This window comes from Akebia trifoliata, chromosome 1, assembly GCF_017979445.1.
Source record: "Akebia trifoliata isolate Shusen 1 chromosome 1, ASM1797944v1, whole genome shotgun sequence".
NCBI lineage: Eukaryota > Viridiplantae > Streptophyta > Magnoliopsida > Ranunculales > Lardizabalaceae > Akebia > Akebia trifoliata.
This window is the reverse complement of record NC_141375.1, coordinates 29,789,195-29,808,775: the sequence shown is the minus strand read 5'-3', so window position 1 is coordinate 29,808,775 and position 19,581 is coordinate 29,789,195. Positions and strand designations below refer to the sequence as shown.

At 34.7% G+C, this 19,581-nt stretch overlaps 2 protein-coding genes and 1 pseudogene across 6 annotated transcripts; 2 read left to right on the top strand and 1 right to left on the bottom strand.

The window, feature by feature from the left end:
- The first annotated feature begins 3,992 nt into the window (after nt 1-3,992).
- On the top strand, nt 3,993-7,317 carry LOC147411596 (O-Glycosyl hydrolases family 17 protein). The gene is made up of 4 exons (XM_086450152.1): nt 3,993-4,319; nt 4,438-5,733; nt 6,419-6,446; nt 6,871-7,317. The coding sequence occupies exons 1-4, from the start codon at nt 4,247-4,249 to the stop codon at nt 7,028-7,030; spliced, it is 1,557 nt and encodes a 518-aa protein (XP_086306278.1). The 5' UTR covers nt 3,993-4,246; the 3' UTR covers nt 7,031-7,317.
- A 3,076-nt stretch (nt 7,318-10,393) lies between these two features.
- Nucleotides 10,394-14,226, top strand: LOC147411595 (lactoylglutathione lyase GLX1-like; annotated as a pseudogene). The gene is made up of 8 exons (XR_015180460.1): nt 10,394-10,546; nt 10,865-10,999; nt 11,107-11,231; nt 12,332-12,396; nt 12,487-12,747; nt 12,845-12,952; nt 13,048-13,200; nt 13,934-14,226. The product of XR_015180460.1 is annotated as a lactoylglutathione lyase GLX1-like (transcript).
- A 732-nt stretch (nt 14,227-14,958) lies between these two features.
- LPXK (tetraacyldisaccharide 4'-kinase family protein) lies at nt 14,959-18,781 on the bottom strand. 4 transcript variants are annotated; one of them, XM_086450137.1, is made up of 9 exons: nt 18,546-18,778; nt 18,315-18,438; nt 17,488-17,721; nt 17,037-17,186; nt 16,472-16,681; nt 16,193-16,252; nt 15,821-15,901; nt 15,504-15,661; nt 14,959-15,286 (listed from the first exon to the last, which is right to left on the bottom strand). In XM_086450137.1, the coding sequence occupies exons 1-9, from the start codon at nt 18,722-18,724 to the stop codon at nt 15,238-15,240; spliced, it is 1,245 nt and encodes a 414-aa protein (XP_086306263.1). In that variant the 5' UTR covers nt 18,725-18,778; the 3' UTR covers nt 14,959-15,237. The 4 variants fall into 4 exon arrangements, with proteins under 4 accessions (XP_086306263.1, XP_086306266.1, XP_086306267.1 ...); XM_086450140.1 differs by having other exon boundaries at nt 15,504-15,658; nt 18,546-18,776; XM_086450141.1 differs by lacking the exon at nt 16,472-16,681 and having other exon boundaries at nt 18,546-18,781.
- Between the last annotated feature and the right edge of the window lie 800 nt (nt 18,782-19,581).

The following is a 19,581-nucleotide window of genomic DNA, read 5'->3' as shown; positions in this document are numbered from 1 at the left end:
TATAGATAGAGGACGGAGCTTGTATCTGATCTTTACCCAATCCATAGACCATGATATTGTCCAAGGACTAGTCTTGGGGCAAATGCAACACATGCACCAAATAAGTGAGGGTGCGCCCTCGCGGTTAGCCCAAGGAACATATCTAATTTATATAGCATAAGTTGAGTAATGCTATGAACTTTCTACATTATTTTATTCTTACCTTTTCAATAAAGTTCGTTTAAGATTGAATAAGTGAGAAAGAGAGCCTTTTATTGAGAAAATTATAGAGAATAAGTGGTCATTATAGATGCACAAACCCATCAAACCAGCTTCAATTAAAACTATTGCTTTCCATGCATAATATAACATCTTTTTTCCTGTATTGGATTCTTTTTATTAAAGACCCAAATAACAAAATGATTCAATAGTAATAGAGGGAAATATTATATAAGTACCATATTTGTAATTTGCCTCAAGCCTCCAGCTTACAAATATTAAATTTCAAACCAAGGCCAACCCAAGTTATGAAAGTCTACTGCCATGGCCCGTCCCAAGTTGTGGGTTACACAAACCACATTATCAAGCCTTTTAAAAGCTAGAGTAATTTAGCATCATATACTAAGGTTTTTAGTAGGAAGATAGGAATTGGGTATGAAAATAATTTTAGATCTCTTTTGAGATTGTTTCAAATGCTTTTGCCATTAAAAATATTTTTGAGTTTTAAATTTTGCTTTGGTAATGATTTGACTTTCTATTTCCCAAGTTAGCAACAAAGTAATGCCTAATGATTTTTGAACTCAACCTGACAATTGGACTCAAAACTCATTGATGTATCATGCACAAAGAATCATAGATTCTTTTGCTCGGGATACACAACTGTAGACGATAGGTCAATTGTGTATCCCAAGGGATAGAATCTACGACTTTTTGCCCATGTCAATTCAGTGAGTTTTTGAGTTTTCCTGTCAGGTTGAGTTAAAAAAATCAGCACTCCAACGTAATTGCTCAAATTTGCTTTTTTCCTTTTTCTTTTTGAAAGTTTTTTTTTTTTAATAGAGAAATACTGAGGAGTTTTGCAAACCCTCTTATTGTTTTCAATATTTGTGTGATTTTTTTTTAATGTTTTATTGAGGCAATAAAAACAATCATCACCTAATAGAACATTCAATATGGACACGCATTTCAAAATTTTGAAAAAAATCCTTTCCATTGGATTATATGTGACATTTTCAAGGAGGTAGTTTAAATTTTGGTGGAGATATAGAGGTATGAAATAAATTCAAAACACAATGTGTCATGTAACAAGAAGGATGTTACGAAAAAATGTGTAATCGAAATAAGAAAACAAATCGAAAAAAAATCAAACACAAGATGCAATCACATAAAGAAAAATAGAGATTTTACGTAGTTCTCTCTAGATTGAAGTACGTTCATGGATACAATCAATTCTACTGTGGAGAAAATTTTGTAGGTACATATTATACCATTTCACCAAAAAACGAGAAATATAACTATCCTAAAAAATCTAATGAGGATTTTACATAATATTAATGAAGGCGTGATTTGATTTATAGTACCTCTTTGTTGATCAGTACCATCAGGCTCCACAAATCACAACAGAGGGTTGTTTCAAAATTTTGAAGTAGACTCGAACTCCCCCCAATTACAAACTCATATAAAATGTTAAGAGTTGTAATATAATTAAATTATTTTCCAACACAATGTTAGATTGAATCATACAAGTCATTGTTGGGGTTTGTTAAACATTTTGTACTTTTTCTATTTCAATTTCATTAATTAAAAGAAAAAAATAATATAATTTTACAAATTCAGGTGTTTGGCTAATTCAGTGACCAAAAAGTCCAAATTTGGGGAGAATTAAACCTAGAATCCTTTTCCAAGAAGGTTGTAGTTGAACCATATTTCCTCACCCTCCACTTTTACATCTAAATTTTACCTAATTCGTTTGGATAAACAAAACCAAGTACTGGTCCTATCTACCCTAGTAGCTAGTGGATATCAAACAGTCCTAAACATGGTTAAAAGGACCCTTGCACTATTGAGGAAAAAGAAAGGGCTTTTTGGTCATTTCATTTTCAAGATCTCCATTCATGTTTCGCTCATCCGAATATCACTCCTAGACCGTACAATTGGACGCGAAGCGACGAAAAAAAAATGAAACGCCAGGCTGTAAAGCAAATAATTTCACAAGATGGCATAATGTGATGGGAAAACTACGAAAACAGACACCATTATTCATGATCCAGTGCTGCGTCGTTGGAACATATGAGTGTTCGTCAGATTGGGTAATTTGGTCATTTCCGTGATAGAAAGACAAAACTCTGGTTTATGTGTCATGGTGAGAGAGCTGGATACGTTTACTTCCTAATTTTGAAAGCATACGTGGCATATGAGTTCATGACAACATAATCGTACCTCAGTAGAGTAAAATATTGAAACTTTTCTAACAATCGACCACTTTGGACTTGTCAAAAGCCCACATAAACTCTTGCGAAAAGCTGAAGTGTGATAGAATGACAGCACGAGCCCGATAATGGATGAGATAGGGTGTCTATGGGTCAAGTGGGTTTTCGTGGATCTTAAATGGGTCGATTATAATCGGATCTAAAGTACTAACCCAACCTCGGCTGTTAATTTGTGGACGGCTCTAGTTCATCCCAATAACATTGGAGCTAATTTTTGGGATCGTCAAACTAAGCCCAATTTTGCTTTAGAAGCCCATCAAAAGCTCAAAACTTATCTCACCATGCAATATCATTGTGCATCATTACAAAACAACCACAAAGTCGTATCCCAAATATTTGTGATCGGATAAACGAGCAATGCTTTTCCATTCTAAGTTAAAAGTCTTTTGTTTTTTTTTAAGTGAACTCGTATTTACTTTTATTATTATTATTATAAATATCAAGATTTATTTTTGACATGCAAAAAAAGTTGATCCAAGATTTTATAGAATCCTGGATCAACTACCATTAGGACATTGTGTTTATTGAGATCATTCCAATATAGATATTTTTGTAAATTGGAGATTCCTTCAATATATACAGTGTCATTCGATCACTCAATCAAGATTATGTGAAATCCTATATGATTGTTTTGTACCCAAAAAATTTCTCATAAACAATCCTCTATTTTTCAAGCAAATTTTTGTTTCAAGATAAAATAATATTGTGTCAAAGCATTAACACATGTATGTGTTATATCCCACCATCAAATATTCTCGAGAAATGGGCAATTAGAATCCCAAGTTGATATGAGCTCAAATTCTCATTATACGTTAGTGCACATTCTCGAGTGAAAATATAAAATCTTGATCGCACTGTATTATTTAAGAAAACAATAGACACCTTTCAAAAATAAAGAGAAAGATCTAGCACTCCTTAAAAACATGACAAAACAGTTGTTATCCACCTGGAATAAAGTTATCTTTAAATCTTACCCAAATAAAAAGATATTAATTCTTAATAAGAAAGTATTAATTAGAGAATAAACCCATATTTTAAAATTCAAATTTAGGATGCTAAGAAAGAAATCCATAACTAAAGAGGGAAAAATAAAATAAAATGATAAGTAATTTTTTATGCATATTATTACTAATTTTTGCTAATGCCACTCCAATTCACATGCAATTCACCTACCACACATATCTAAGCGTGGCGTTAGCAAAAGTTTGGTAGGACAATTGAAGCTCTCCTAGAAAATTGCCCGACTTTGAAAATGAGAAAATCACTTTCATAATTTAAGCGAAACGTGATTCTATATAAATCAATACGTAAGCCAAAATCGAATTTTCCAACGAAACACTTGGCAAGTAATTCTAAAGAGGCTCCAACGGGCTTAAAAAGCTGACACACGGAGAGAAGCCAAAACAGTGACCGACGTCTTGATGACAAGTGTAGAGGACCTTACAGTAGAGAAAAAAATCTGTCTTGAGTAGACATCCCATCCCCCAAAAATAATTAAAACCAAGAAATTTTTTAATTTTTTACCGACACGAGCTCCTCCCAGATCTAATTGTATTCCGTACGCTCTCTCTCTCTCTGCAGGTTAGTGTGTATTTGACTCGAAAACAAGAACTCAAAAACAAGGGCAGATTCGCCAAGTAAGGGAGCCATCACTAATTTGGTAAAAAATCAACAAAATACATCACTATTTTCGACTTCAAAGATCATGCAAAGATCTGTAACTCAACCAGAAGAACCAGAACAAACAGAAGCAGAAGAAAAGCTTCAGCTTCTTGTTCATGGCGGATTCTAATTTATTCGGGACTTCTGTCCTTATCTCTCTTATTTTATCTTTCTTCCTCTTCACTCCAGGTAAAATACCCACTTACATAACATCACCATAACTAAATCCCCAAGAACAAAATGTGATTTTGAGGGGAAATTTTTAAACTTTTTTTTTCATAATTTTTTCTCTGTTTCTCTCTTAAAGGGGTTGATGCAGAGATAAAGAAGCAACAAGACGAAGACCAACTCTTTGTTGGAGTCAACATTGGGACAGATGTCTCTAATCGATTATCTCCAGTTGACCTAGTTTCGTTTCTTCAAGTACAGAAGATCACCCACATCCGCATCTACGACGCCGATACAGACATTCTTCGGGCTCTCGCTCACTCCAAGATCCGCGTCATTGTTGGCGTACCCAACAATCAGCTTCTCGCTATTGGCTCATCGAACTCCACTGCTGCGGCTTGGATCGACCGCTATGTCGCGGCTTTCTACCCAGAAACCCTAATTACTGCCATTGCTGTAGGAGATGAGGTCTTAACTACAATACCTTCTTCAGCTCCAATCCTTCTTCCCGCAATTGAATCACTCTACAGTGCTTTAGTTGCCTCAAATCTCCATACCCAAATTAAGATTTCCACACCTCATGCCGCATCAATCGTTCTCGACCCTTTTCCCCCTTCTCAAGCCTTCTTCAACCAAACCCTAACCCCAATTCTTCTCCCCTTGATTCAATTCCTATTAAGAACAAATTCTCCTCTCATGATGAACCTCTATCCTTATTACGTATTTATGCAGAACAAAGGGGTTGTTCCTCTCGATAATTCGCTATTCAAACCCTTAACCCCTTCGAAAGAAATGGTCGACCCCAACACCCTACTCCACTACACAAATGTACTAGACGCCATGATCGACGCGGCATACTTCTCCATGAAGAATCTTAACATCACAGATGTTGTAGTTCTTGTTACAGAGTCTGGGTGGCCATCGAAAGGGGATTCTTCGAAAGAACCATACGCCACTATCGACAATGCGAACACGTACAATTCGAATCTAATTAAACATGTTTTGGATCGAAGTGGTACCCCATTGCATCCAGAAATCACTTCGAGTGTTTATATCTACGAACTCTTCAACGAAGATTTGAGAAATTCGCCTTTATCGGAAGCAAATTGGGGGCTTTTCTATGGAAATTCGACACCTGTGTATTTGCTTCATGTTTCTGGGAGTGGGTCTTTCTTGGCGAACGATACGACGAACCAGACGTACTGTGTCGCCATGGATGGAGTAGATTCGAAAACGTTACAGGCGGCTCTCGATTGGGCTTGTGGACCGGGTCGGGCTAATTGCTCCGAAATCCAACCCGGTGAGAACTGTTACCATCCCAACAATGTGAAGAACCATGCTTCGTATGCTTTCGATAGTTATTATGAGAAGGAAGGCAGGGGAATGAGCTCTTGCGATTTTAAGGGCGTCGCCATGATCACCACTACGGATCCAAGTAAGTTTAATTGAAGAAAAAAATATCATTTTTAATTTTTTTTTGGCTTCATTCTTGTTTTCTAATGTGCGCACTAGGTGAGTTTAAACTAAGATTGATGAATTTTCGTTATTTTGCTAATGTGCGCACTGGTGGATGGTGATACCACCACAATGGCACTGAAGTATGGTAAGCTTCTAAAGGAAGGACACACTTTTGTTCTTTCTTTTTTTTTTTGTTTTGAGTTTTGATACAACTGATGAAACTTCAAATAGGATGGGTTTCCCATCTTCTGTCCTACTTTTCTACTAAGTTGCGCTTTGTTGTTGTTATTTTCGCTATTGTGCGCCGCCTGATACAGATAGGCTCATTTTCAATTGAGACTCAGAGAAGATGGCAACTTTTACATTTTTTTTTAATTTTTTTTGGGAAAAACATAGTTTCCTATATATTTATTTTCTCTATTGTGTGCCGTCACAATACGAGAAGAGCCCATAAACGTTTTTTATTTTATTTTATTTTATTTTTCGTATCTTGCGCTTTGGTGAACGTTGTACCAAGCCGTCCCTCTCTCTGTTTTTTTTTTTTTTTTTTCTTCCCCATTTTTCTTTTGGATTGAAGAAAATATTTTATTTTTTAGCTGTCTCTACTCTCTACTAACGTGCACCTGTGCTGGACATTAATTTTCTTTAATTGACATTTACAGGTCACGGGGACTGTATCTTTCCAGGAAGGTGAGAAAGTTGGTCTGTTTTGGTTACCAAACGCCCTCTCTTCAATGGAATTTAGCTTCTTTTTTTTTAACTTATATTGTTGGAAATATAAATAAAAGGGGCACTGATACGGTAGCCCAAGTGGTATCTTAATATAATACCACACGTGAATGGAGGTTCTTATGACGTCATTATTCAACTTCGAATTTTTTTTTTTTCCTCTTTTCACGTGGAGCTGATGTTTTTCTCTGTACGAATACGGTACAAGTGTCATCCAGCTAATCAATCTGGGCCATCCATTTCATTAATGGTTAATACGGCTGATCGATTTATTTTCTTAGCTCTTATTCAATATTGTTGAAATGGATTGTCTAAGTGGTGGCCCACTAACTTATTTGATATGGATTTTAAATCTTGATTTAAATTATTTTTTTTGTTCTTGCAGTAAGAAAGTTGGAAATAAGACGCATTTAGAGAACACAACTAACAACAACTCGACAAGTGGGGTCGGATTAAGATTGAGTGGTGGGGTCCATGGATTCCACACAATTGTGATTTTGTTAATATCAGTTATAACCACGAATTGCTTATCTTGGGAATGCTGATCACGTGGTTGTATTAAATGGCTGATTTTTTTTTTATTTTTTTTTTATTTTTATTTTAATTGATTAATTGATTCGGTGGTTGGCGGAGTACGATCACTTTTGCTAGGATTTGTTTTTGTTTTTGTTCTTTGGTAGACATGATTCGTTCATGTTGTTGACATCACGTGCCAGTCATGTCGGTGGGTCCGTTGCTCCACTTCTTCTTGGAAAGTTACTTGAAAGTATATTGTTATTAGAAAGAATGTATTATTTCCAGAGATAAAGTTAGTAGATCATGATTTTCTTTCTCTTTGGAATCCAAGAACAGTGTCTATTGTATTTTTTTTTTTTTTTTTAAGTGATGAATGCATCATATACTATTGGTCCCACTAATTCAATGGTGAAAAGATGATCAAATGAATTATTTGATTTATTGGATTCTCCCAATGATCAGAAAATTATTTATTTTTAGTATACATATCTTGTAAGTGGTGTAAAGGTGAGGGTAAGGATTTTACTAATCTTTGATGTCAATGGATAGTAATTGAATTGAAAACGGGAATATCCGAATCCCAATAAAATTCTTGATATCCGAATTGAAATTTGAAATTCAATAGATTTTGGGGAGTAAATTAAAGTTTTTTTTTTCTTCTTTTTCTTTTTGTTCACTAGGAGGCAAAAAAGGGTTTATTGGTTTGATATTGAAGTAGAGGGGATTTGGGCGAGAAAATCACAGTTTTTTAGCTTAAAGGTTGAAGATGGTAGGTTTTTTAGGAGAAAAATCAAGGGTTTTTGGCTTTACGTTGATAGAAAGACTTGCCTCTGGAGTGGCATTATGGCTGGCTGGAGAAAGTTGTTTGCCATCTCTCACATCTTTGCTTTCCAATTGAGAATGGAGAGATTGGAGAAGGGTGAGAACGATTAAAACATAAGTTTTGACTTAAAAAATGTTTTTTTTATTATATAAATATGATTATTATTTATAATATATTTTGAATAAGATATTACCAAATAAAATATAATGATATCAAAATTTCTATTTGAAATCTTATTGAATATTTAAAAAAAATTATTTGAATTCAGATCCAATATCCAAAATTTTCAGATAATATCAGATTTTTCTAATACGAATTGAATTTTCGACTATCCATTAACAGGCCTACTTGGATGCCAAGTATGGAGAGTATGATATAGAAGAAGGTTTCAAAAAAAAGTTTTTCACACATGAGCATTCCCCTTTTATACTTTATACATGCCTTGAACCATTGCAATCGAGGTTTTGCAACAATTTGGAGTGATTTATCTTTAGTTTGATAATCTCTTCAATTCAGCAGAGTAGGTAATAATGTTATATTATCGATGTCTTGCCATGTTGTCGATTGAGCCTAAATAGGTGTGTTATGCCATGGAGATCGATCATAAATTAGAAATCTATGTTGTCACCCCTTGAATGATGGCCAGTTCGATCTTACTGTTCTAATATGGGTTATGCTATCGGCTCTTATACCTCAAATGTCCATTGGGGTGTGTGTCAAGTAAGGGGCATCCGAGCGAACCTCTCCACTTGCAGGGGTGGGGTTAGGATCTTACCCACATCGAAGGTAGTTAAGTGTGTAGAAAATTTTGGGGGGGGGGGGGGGGGGGCAACTAAGGGATGGGAGAATTTTTGTTGTTTATCCGTCGTTATTAGAGTTTAAAAATTCTTGTGAGGACAAGTGCACCCACCGTAAATCCGCCCTTGTTCAAGTGACCTCCAAACATAAGTATGACCAAATTACAACTGACTTCCTTACATCCCTAAGTAACACATATCATCATCATCTTGGGACTAGCAGATTTGACCTTCCACACATGACGTTGGGACCCAAACATCTTACAACTATAAACAATAGTTGTGTTTAGCAAGATTGAATAGAGCCATTGTAGAAATTCCATGTTGTGACCATTAGTTGGATGATTTTAATACCTTGTGTGTGTGATTAGTGTGCAGTGAGATGTGAATACATGATGTGTGGGATTAGTTCATATAAAGATAAATTTTACATCATTTATAAATAGTGTATAAAAAATTGTGATTTGAAAATGGAGTGCAGGTCCAATCTCCCATAAAAACTTGCATACTTGGCTCTTGTGGATGTACATTTGAGTAGAACCGAACCAAAACTTTGGGTTTGATCCGGGTATGACTGAAACTAAAAATTTTGGGCTCGGTTCGGATTTTATCCCAAAGGCAGGTCCCAAAATTGAATTGAAGTGTTTTTTTTTTAGTCCAACTTCGGTTCGGACAAATCAAAGTTTTTTAAAATTTCAATTTTTTTTAATAAAAGATTATATACATGATTTACAATAACTTATATTTTAAAATATGTTATAACCATAAAAATAATTATTTTGTTGTTGCCAATTGTAAAAAATAAATTTTTTTTTTATCTATTGTATGAAATATAAAATATAAAAAAATTATATTTGATAACTATTTATTACATAAATAGTTACTTAGTTATCTATTATACAAATCCCATATAAAAAGAAATTTTCTTTTGATGGATAATTATTTACTATTATAAAATAGAAGCTTGGTTGCCAATTATATAGCTGTTAAGATAGAAGGTGGGGTAAGGAGTGTGAGGTGAGGGTAAAATATTTTAGATTTTTTTTGAATTTTTCGGATTTAAATTGGTTTGGTCTCAATTCTAATTTTTTATTCATTCCTAAGTTCGATTTGATTTTATTTCGATTAGACCAGAATGGATTTCAGTTCCCATTTGATTTTCAGGTAATAGGTAATTTGTACATTCCTACTGACTCCTCTTTTGCCAATTATTGTAAATTTGTTAGGTAGCGGATTACAAGGTTTGATAGTAAATTGTTTCAAACATTTGCATATTTGAATACAAAATTTAATGTTTTTCCTTAAATATTGAGAGTTGTTATTGTCACATCAATTTTTTTACTAACGCCACACCAACTATGTGATTCAATAAAAGTTGGTGGAGGGCAACAGTAACTCTTTAAATATTATCTAAGACAAATTATATTCTCCCCATTAAAGAATAGAGTCCCGAAAATGACCCCTTTAAATATCTCTTTTTCAAAATTTCCTTGTATTAGGACTAACGTGGCATGTATTGAAGTGTGGGAGGACAGTTTTATTCCTCAACCCTGGGTACACACGATCCGGATTCTAAAGAATAATAGACACTCCACTTAGAAACCGGCATGTTTCCTGGAAAATGTGGCAACCTTACTCGCCACAACTTTGCTCGAGGTCCCAAACACGTGCCACGTACACTTGAACACGTGCCACGTACACCTAACTCTATATTTATAATATTTATAGAGAAGGTGGTCCACTAATCTTGGATTTTTGGTGACGTAATTGACTTGTGAGGTCGCAATCAGCGCATAATTTCATTTTATCCAATTAAAATGTTTTAAAAAACAAATTTCTCAAAAGGAGCGAGTGTCAGAATGTCTATAAAGGGCTTGTGTGTTTGCAATGATCATTTAGGGTTTCTGAGATCTTCGCTTTTTCTGGTAAGTTCTATTCTGTTACTCCATCTCTGAAGATTTGAACACTGGAATTATGATTTTATGTAATTTATTTGATCTTCAACCCTACTTATGTGGGACTTCATGGCTCACTTGAATCGATTCGACTTGCTTCAGCATGATCGAAGTCCATTAGATGATCTCTCCATTGATGCATAGTTTTTATATTTTTGGGTTTTTGATTATCAATTTTTCTCTATTTAGTTTCAATTTAAACATGTCAGAGAACAATTCTGGAATGCTCTCAAGGACTGATCCGTAATTTTTTTTTATGATCTTTACGAAATTATTGATAAAATGTAGAAAATTGGATTTGATTTGAATGGCTGAAACTGAAGTGGTTGTTCCAAGTGATCAAGTGTTGGAATGGGCACAAAAAGATAAGCGTCGATTCTTACATGCTGTGTATCGAGTTGGTAATCTTGATCGAACAATTAAGTATGCCTTTTCATATCTTGAATCTTATATTTTCAATGAAGGAACATAAATATTTTCGTTAATTTTTAAATTGGATAATTCATGTACAGTGTAATGTGATACCCCAGGTTTTACACAGAATGCCTTGGGATGCAACTGTTGAGGAAACGAGACATTCCTGAAGAAAAATACTCGAATGCCTTTCTTGGGTTTGGGCTTGAAGATTCCCATTTCGTAGTAGAATTGACATATAGTACGTCTCTAACATTCGTTATTCGTCTAGGAGAATGTCGTTGCATTTCTTCATTCGTTATATTTTGTTACAATCTTTAGGTTATGACTTAAATTTTTCACTCCATTAGTATGGGATATTGAAGGGTCTGCCATAGTAGGCCATTATGATTAGTTTGGGAAAGGGTGACTTATGGAAAAAGTGAAAGGGATACCTAGTACTTGAAAAGAAGACTAAGGGATTGGAGGGCTCACCGTAAAGTGGACCAACGAGGGCGTCAGCCTTGAAGCGTGGGGATATGTTACGATACTTAGGTTAAGACTTCAACTTTTCACTCCATTAACGCCTAGGTATTTTTGGAGCATTGGTTTGGACCTTAACATATTTCTTCACATGGGACGTTACAGACTGTTTGCTACCATGGAGATCTTAAGACCTTAATAATGGTGATTGAATTAACTTAATTGTCCAAATTCAGTGGAACTATATGGGAATTATTATTTTAGTATGTTGGTCTCTTTGACCAGAAGAAAATCAGGAATAAAATGCGGTAAAACATTTCATTTTAATTGTAAATAAAAATAATTCAATTCGTAATTATCCAGTCAGGATTGATCTAAACTCTAAACCAGCCCATTCTATATATGATTCAATATGCCAACTATTATTCTTACAACTTATTGATTTGACCCCATAAGTGGACCACCACCCAATAACATGTTGTTGCCAAAAGCAAAACCCCGTATTTCTTCTAAAGAATCTCCTAATTGTTCCAAAGCAACTAGAAAGAGATTTTAGTCACTTGGCTACATCCGCCCCACTACTCTCTCAAACTCAAAAAAACAAAAAAACAAAAAATTGAAATTTCAACAATTGGTTATCATTTAATTATTTAATCTAGTGTTTCTTACTTTTCTTGATACTAAGATATAGATGTAACGCTAGGTATTGTTATATAGAGGAAAAGGGAATTATAAGAGGGAGTTGGCAAAATTGTTTTTAATTCATCCATTTCTTCTGTTCCTTTTTATATCTGGCCATGTTATAATTCTGTGCTATAATCTTATCTATCTTGTTTAAATATTATTTTTGATGAGCTCACTTTTTGTGTTGATTCACAGACTATGAAGTGGATAGCTATGACATCGGAACAGGCTTCGGACATTTTGCAATTGCTACTCAAGATGTGTTTGTTGTTCTATGATTTAAGTTTTAGAAACATGATTATGTTTGTGTATTGTAGAACTTAAGACTCTTTTACTTCATGGCTGTACAAATCTATAAAATGGTTGAAGACATTCGGTCTAAGGGGGGAAATATCACTCGTGAACCTAGTCTAGTTAAAGGCGGGTCATCAGTCATTGCTTTTGTAAAGGATCCTGATGGCTACATTTTTTAGCTTAGTCAAAGAGGCCCAACTCCTGAACCACTTTGTCAAGTTATGCTTCGTGTGGGTGACCTAGATCGTGCTATTAAGTTCTATGAAAAGGCTTTGGGAATGAAGATGTTGAGTAAGTTGGACAACCCTGCATACAAGGTCAAACTTTTCACCTTTTATACAAATACATTCCTTGATATTGTGTTTTTTTTTTTCTAAATACCCATCAATTTCTTGGGTTCCATAAACTGTTCAGTATACAATAGCGATGATGGGATATGCAGATGAATACGAGTCAACTGTACTAGAGTTGACATATAATTATGGTGTGACCGAGTACACTAAAGTAAATGCATATGCACAGGTTAGTTAATTTCCTAATTGTCATGTACTCCAAAAAATATTTATGATCGTCGCAAAGCATTTATTGTTTTATGATGCATCAATAGTCATTCCCAGATTGCTGTGAGCACTGATGATGTATGTAAAAGTGTTGAGGTTGTTAACTTGGTTACTCAAGAGCTGGGAGGAAAGATAACCCGACAACCAGGCCCAATCCCTGGAAGTAACACCAAGATCACCTCTTTTCTTGATCCAGATGGCTGGAAAACGGTAAATTTCTGAATGTTGTTAATGTCCTACAGTCATACTTCATATTGTGCTTGATTATAATTTAGGTCAAGTTGATTTCTTTCATCCTGATTATTAACATATGGCAACTCTTATTTATGTTTTTCATAAATTACATCATGTGGAAGGTCATTGTTGTGAAGTTGCCATTGATTGGGGCTGTCAACGATAGAAAGTGACTTTGTAATCTGAACTCCGCGTAGAGTTCCATTATTGAAAGAAGTTCACAATTGCAGGGAAATCTTCTTTATATGCTATAAGTTCCTAAATAGAAGAAAGTCAAATTATCTGACCAGTAAAGACTAATAATATAAGTAATCAAGACCACCTTCAACTCCGTGACCAAGACAATTTCTGAGCACAATCGTGTTGCAGTGTATGAGGAAAATTTTGTTTTTTTAACCATTGTTGTGCTTGCCTTTAGTTGTTGCCATTTTATCATCTAGATCTGTTAAACTATTTTCAAGCATAACTTCTTCTCTTTTTTTTTTGATAACGGGGGTGTACGGACTTATGTCCGACTAGGGGGACCGGATGAGCCAGGGCTCGGATTCATAGAATATGTTAATTACCACATTACTGGAGCATTGACAGTACCCCTTTAAATCTGGATTATATGAGGTGGCTAGCCTGGTTTTTGGAGACCTTGGGACAATTTTACCTTTTCTATTGCCACCTGTCTAATGTTGTGGTTCTCTTGTTTTGAATTTTCTAGGTCTTGGTTGACAATGAGGATTTCCTCAAGGAGTTGCAAAAGAAAAAGTGATTTTGAAAAGGAAGATCTTCATCATGAGTGATACCTAAGCTCCTACTATAGTTATAACTAAAATGAATACATGTTCTCTAGTCATTTAAGTATGTTGCAGATACTTTCTCTATTGATTAATATTTGGTTTATGGCCTTCTGAATAATCGGCCGGTGCTTTTAAACTTTATATGCATTGTCGGAAGCAAAACGTTGACCCTAAATATACAATGTTTTGAGAATAAGACTTCGATTTTTCTCTAGATTATAAAACATTGCCTCAAGTGAGATTTTAAAGCTTGATGCACATAGCCAATCTGGGATGACATCCCTTCGACAAATAGTTCCAGAGTGTACATTTTCAAAACAGAGATGGTGCTAGCACAGAAGTACAGAGTAGGCTTTCAAAACCCAAAGAGAAACAATGATTTTGGACAAAATTAAAAACAAGAATAAATAAAAAAACAAGGCTTACCCAAAAAAGAAGGAAAAAAGGACGATGAAAAACCAATTTTTTCTTACCTAAAATGCATAAAAAGTTAGTTGAATTGGAATGGTCCATCACTTGGCTGATGTATTTCAATGCAACTTCAATAAAGACACCTGAACCACTTTTGAAGACAAACAATCTAACCATATTAAATGATCCCGCTAATTCAAGTAAGTTGGATCCCCAGTTGAGTCCTACCAACTTTATCTGGATAATGCTTGTGGGCAATATGAATTAAAAATACAGTCGTACTTGTCCAACACAACAATCAGTCTGGTTTAGTTGGTATAATGCCGGTGCACTCACTCGAGCAAGTTGAGATCGAAGGCAAACAAGTCACAGAACTAAGATTGGATTTGGAACAAGGAAAGAAATCAGTATTAAGGCATGCCTCAATCACGATATTGAACAGTATTGCCAAGGTAAATATTGAATAGTGAACAGTCACCTGAAAATTTCTTGTAAAAGACTTGGTGGCACATGAAAATGCAAATGCAAGAAGAAATAACGAGGAATAAAAATCATCTTCATTTACTTATCCCAAATGTTGTCATCTACAAAACCATGAAAAATGGCATGTTAAATACCTAGAACTATGTACAGTAATTTAGGCCTATTTAGTGATGTAGAAACTTTGATGGTATTGAGCTTTGGGCCTGAGTTGGGTTCTCTGTTGCATAAAACTTGTGCTAGAACTCTTTATATCAATTTGACTTCGATGATGTTGCAGTGGCATAACAATGTGAAATGAAACAAATCCATTTTGTACTTCTCGAGAACGCCTTTATTGAGCCACCACCCCACTTTTCATCCCTTTAGAGTTAACACCAATCCTGAAAATTAGGCAGAATAACGTAATCTTCACAACACAAAGAGAAGATCCACAAGAAACCAAAAGGAGCCAAAGCATTCAAATATGCCTAAATTGAACTCTTGTGATGCACACCATGTCGGGTACAATATATTAAAATTTCGGATCCCAGCTGCATACTTGGGACTGCATCTGGACAAGACACATATGGCTGAAATCAAAACGAGAAAGTAATTCACCTTGTGGAAACTTTACTCTCCAAAAGTTGCTTCAACAACTTCTTGAAACTATCATCCGTACGCCCCATAGAAGGCATAATTTGCAAATGTGAACAGAGAACCAAAACTTCAAAAGAACCCACCTCTTTTAGAATCATTGGGTCCCGATCATAATCCTGCTATATAAAAAGAGATCAGTGTTCTATGGGTCTGAAAAAAGGGATCAAAGAGAGCAGAGTAGAAAACTCTGTTCTCCCATTGAAAAGAACCGCAAGATATGGTTAACCATGTCTTTTGTTTGTGCTTAAACCACATGCCAGGTTCCAATCACCACTAACCTTTTCTGTCGTGACAACAATAGGTATTGCACCAAACTTGTCCTGAAGTTTTCTTAGCCTCCCTTTGATCATCTCAATATCCTAGATTGATTGACCAAAAATGCAATCACCTCAGATTAATAATTGATTTAGGATGTAACAAGAATATTATGATTCCATTTAGCAGCATATGTTGCATGTGCTCAACAAGTTGCCCAATTTATACGTTGAATAGAAAGTCTATGATCCTTTTTCTCAATCGATGCTCATCTATACATTATCCCAAATATTAGGAAAAAACATTATATAAAAATAAAAAGAATTTTTTCCCCTATATAAATGTGCATAACATAGAATAGTGACAACAACTAAACAAGAAAAAAAATGATTCACCTTCGCTTGAAATAAATGATGGTCATTGAAGTCCAATCGATCAACATATAATGTCCCTAACTGAAGCAAGTTCATCCAAATCAGAATTCTCATTATATTTCATATTAAATAAATAGCAAGTTAACGGAGGAAGAAGAAGAGAACATCAAGTATAAAAAGGACTATTAAACAACTTCCTGACAATACTTCTGTGTAATCTTTTTTTTTTTTTTTTTTTTTGATAAGTACTTTAAATTTGAAATAATAAAATCAAGTATAAAACGGAATAACGAGACATACCATTTCAATCCCCTGTACAAAAGCATTTGTGGAACCAATGGCAGAGACACATAATACAACCCTATTGTGCATCAACTTTAACAGCAATTTGGAGTAACAGTTCTTGACCTCAAAGAAGTGTGAGGGAGCAAATCTAGTGAAAAAAATGGGAATGGTTTCTTTCACTTCTCGTATCATGGACTCAATAAGTTTGAGCTCCATATCAGATACCTGTATAAGACTAATGCAAAATAAATTACGAATAACATATAGTCAAGATGCAGCATTACTCTAAGTTGTAGTATTCGTGACTAATTCCCTTCAACTACTTAGCATAATCTAATATAAAATGCAGAGAACTTATTAGTATATGAAACAAAAATCCATATTATTAGTATATGGAACATACCCCACCATGACCAACAAAAAAAGAAATACCCATTTATACTACTGAATGGAAAACTAATTACAAAAAGAAAATCACAATAAATTAGACTACTTATCTCTGTAAAATATATAGAAAACAGAAAAGGGACAAGAAAGAAAGAAAATAAAAGACAAGGATAAAAATGTCAGTTTCTTATACCAAGTCTGCATGATGGATTACTGCAATATCGGCTCGTCTAAGTGCAGCCAACGGTTCCCTTAGAGGTCCAAGTGGAAGTAATTGATTACTACCCCACGGCATTAGCCCATTTATCATCACAATCTCCAGATCACGTGACAAACTCCAGTGCTGTTTTCCAAAAATATCAAGTTATGAACGGTTACTCCTAGTTTGTGCAAGATTTTTGTGTTTCAAGTTTTTAAGTAATTAAAAGCAGAAAACAAAATTGAGTTGAGACAAAATAGAACCGTCCTTTGGGTGCTTCTCGCTTAGAAAAAAGAGATTTGTTGTGCTATTTTAATAGGAACTATTCCGTTCAAGCAAACAACTCATGGATGAGAAGATAGCAATATAGAATTTATAGGACAAATAGATGATAAAACAACTCCAGGTCTGGAGATACACCTCATGAGGAGTAGAGAAATATTACCTGCATTCCATCATCCAGAATTACAGCACCAATTTTGGTGCAATTGGAACCTATTTCTACTTTCCTGTCAAGAAAAATACTCCTGAAACGTGTACTACAACAGGGATCCACATACCCGTATCTTTCAAAAAAACTAGCAGCAGTGGCAACCCGATTCACACCTACACCAATCTTAGCAGATGTTTCAATAAGATGCCTTTGAAGCATCCTAGCTTCATCCCCACCAGCATAGCCCTGCCAGAGAAACAAACTTTAAAAGTATTCCCAAGTGGCCTAGCTGTGTTACCCTTTGAAAACTACTCTAGAACCCATAATAATTCCTGGTTATCGAAAATCTCCTCAATTTCACATAAAATGCCAAGATTATCAGACCTTTTCCTTGTTTGCAAGTTCTAGATGATAATATAATACTACACTTCATAGGTCAGTTTCAATGTATTTAACCTTCAATTAGCTTTTATTGAGACCTCATTTTTTTTAAATTCAAGTAGCTGTTGCAGAAGTCTCATTTCTCACTCTCTCTTTTTTATAGGTTCATTTCTCACCAAAATGGAAACTTTAATTTGACGATTTCTCTAAGACCCTTTAATTACTTCTCTTTTACAGAATAAACCTACCCAAGTGAAACCAATCACGAGAGTAGTCCACAATGATGAAATTTCAAAATAAAAAATAAGTACTCATTCTCAGAAATCAGAAACAAAAGATTCATCAATAGCAAATAATCCGCTACCAAAAAATAAATAAAGAAACCCCACTACGAATAAGCAAAGAAAAATTCCAAAAATAGATTTTTTTTTATTAATAAAAAGGATAGAAAATCTTACTCTGGTAAGAATGAGAGGGGAAATCCCGAGTTTAGAAAACCAAAGAGCGATGAATTCGACCATGGGTGTCTTCCCATTTCCACCCCAACTCAAATTTCCAACGCTAATCACCGGTACTGGCAACCTAACATGGTAGAAATCGAGAATTCTTGTTATTTAATTCATCGATATGATACCTCTTTAAAAGCAAAAAATAAAATAAAAAATTTGGGGGGATGTGGTGTTAAATACCTGTGCTTGCGGAAGAAGCCGAAGTGGTAGAGATGGTGGCGGACGAAGAGGGCGAAACCATAGAGAGAGGATGCGAAGGAGAGGAGAGGAATGAGAGAACGTTGGAGAGGCGAGAGTTTTGAGCGGTTTTGGGAAGAAGTGTAAGCTATTTGATTCACCCATTTTTTCATATTTTCCATGGAAGAGTATCGGTGTATGAGAATTGGGTCAGGACCCGCAGAGAGGAAATAACGCAGAGTTTTTTTTTTTTATTATGTTTTTTCAAGTAATTTTTTTTTTAATTTTTTGAAAAATAAACAGTATATGTGATTAATAATGCAAAATAGATATATGAGACAAATCAATCATCTACTAGTACATTAATTTATGGGAAATTCCCTGATAATCAACGAAGTCTTAAAAAAAATATCTAAAGTGTTCCATTTGTTGACACTTGACAGAACTATCATATATGGGAAATGTTCGGCACCCTACACTTTATCTTACGTGTTTTGTTCTACATAGGTTAAAAGTTTTGGAATGGGCTGATTTTTGGTGATGATGATCTCTACGATTAGAACATTCTTCTCACCTGTAGAGATCCTTCTCACCAAAAATCAGTTTATTCTGAAATTTCTAACCTCATGTTTACAAGTTGAAAAATCATGGACCGTGCATTTTTTGTAAATCATTTTTGATGAGGTTTGAAGTTTTGGAATGGACTGGTTTTTTGTAAGGATGATCTCTTCATCATAGAGATCATCCTCACAAAAAATCACCTCATTCTAAAACTTCTAACCCATGTAGGACAAAACACGTTGGGTAAAGTGTAGAGTAAATTGTAGAGTGCCGAGCAGGACCCATCATATATTATTAACAATTCGTTATCAAAGTATCGACACTATGTAATAGTTTTGTTAACACTTATAACACTTTCAAAATAAACAAAAATGCCTTTAATTATTTGAAAAAATTCTTTTTGATTTATAGTTAGTTAGAGTCGGGATGAAAACGAAAATATTAGATAAAATGTTGTTGCTACATTAGGATAAAGAAG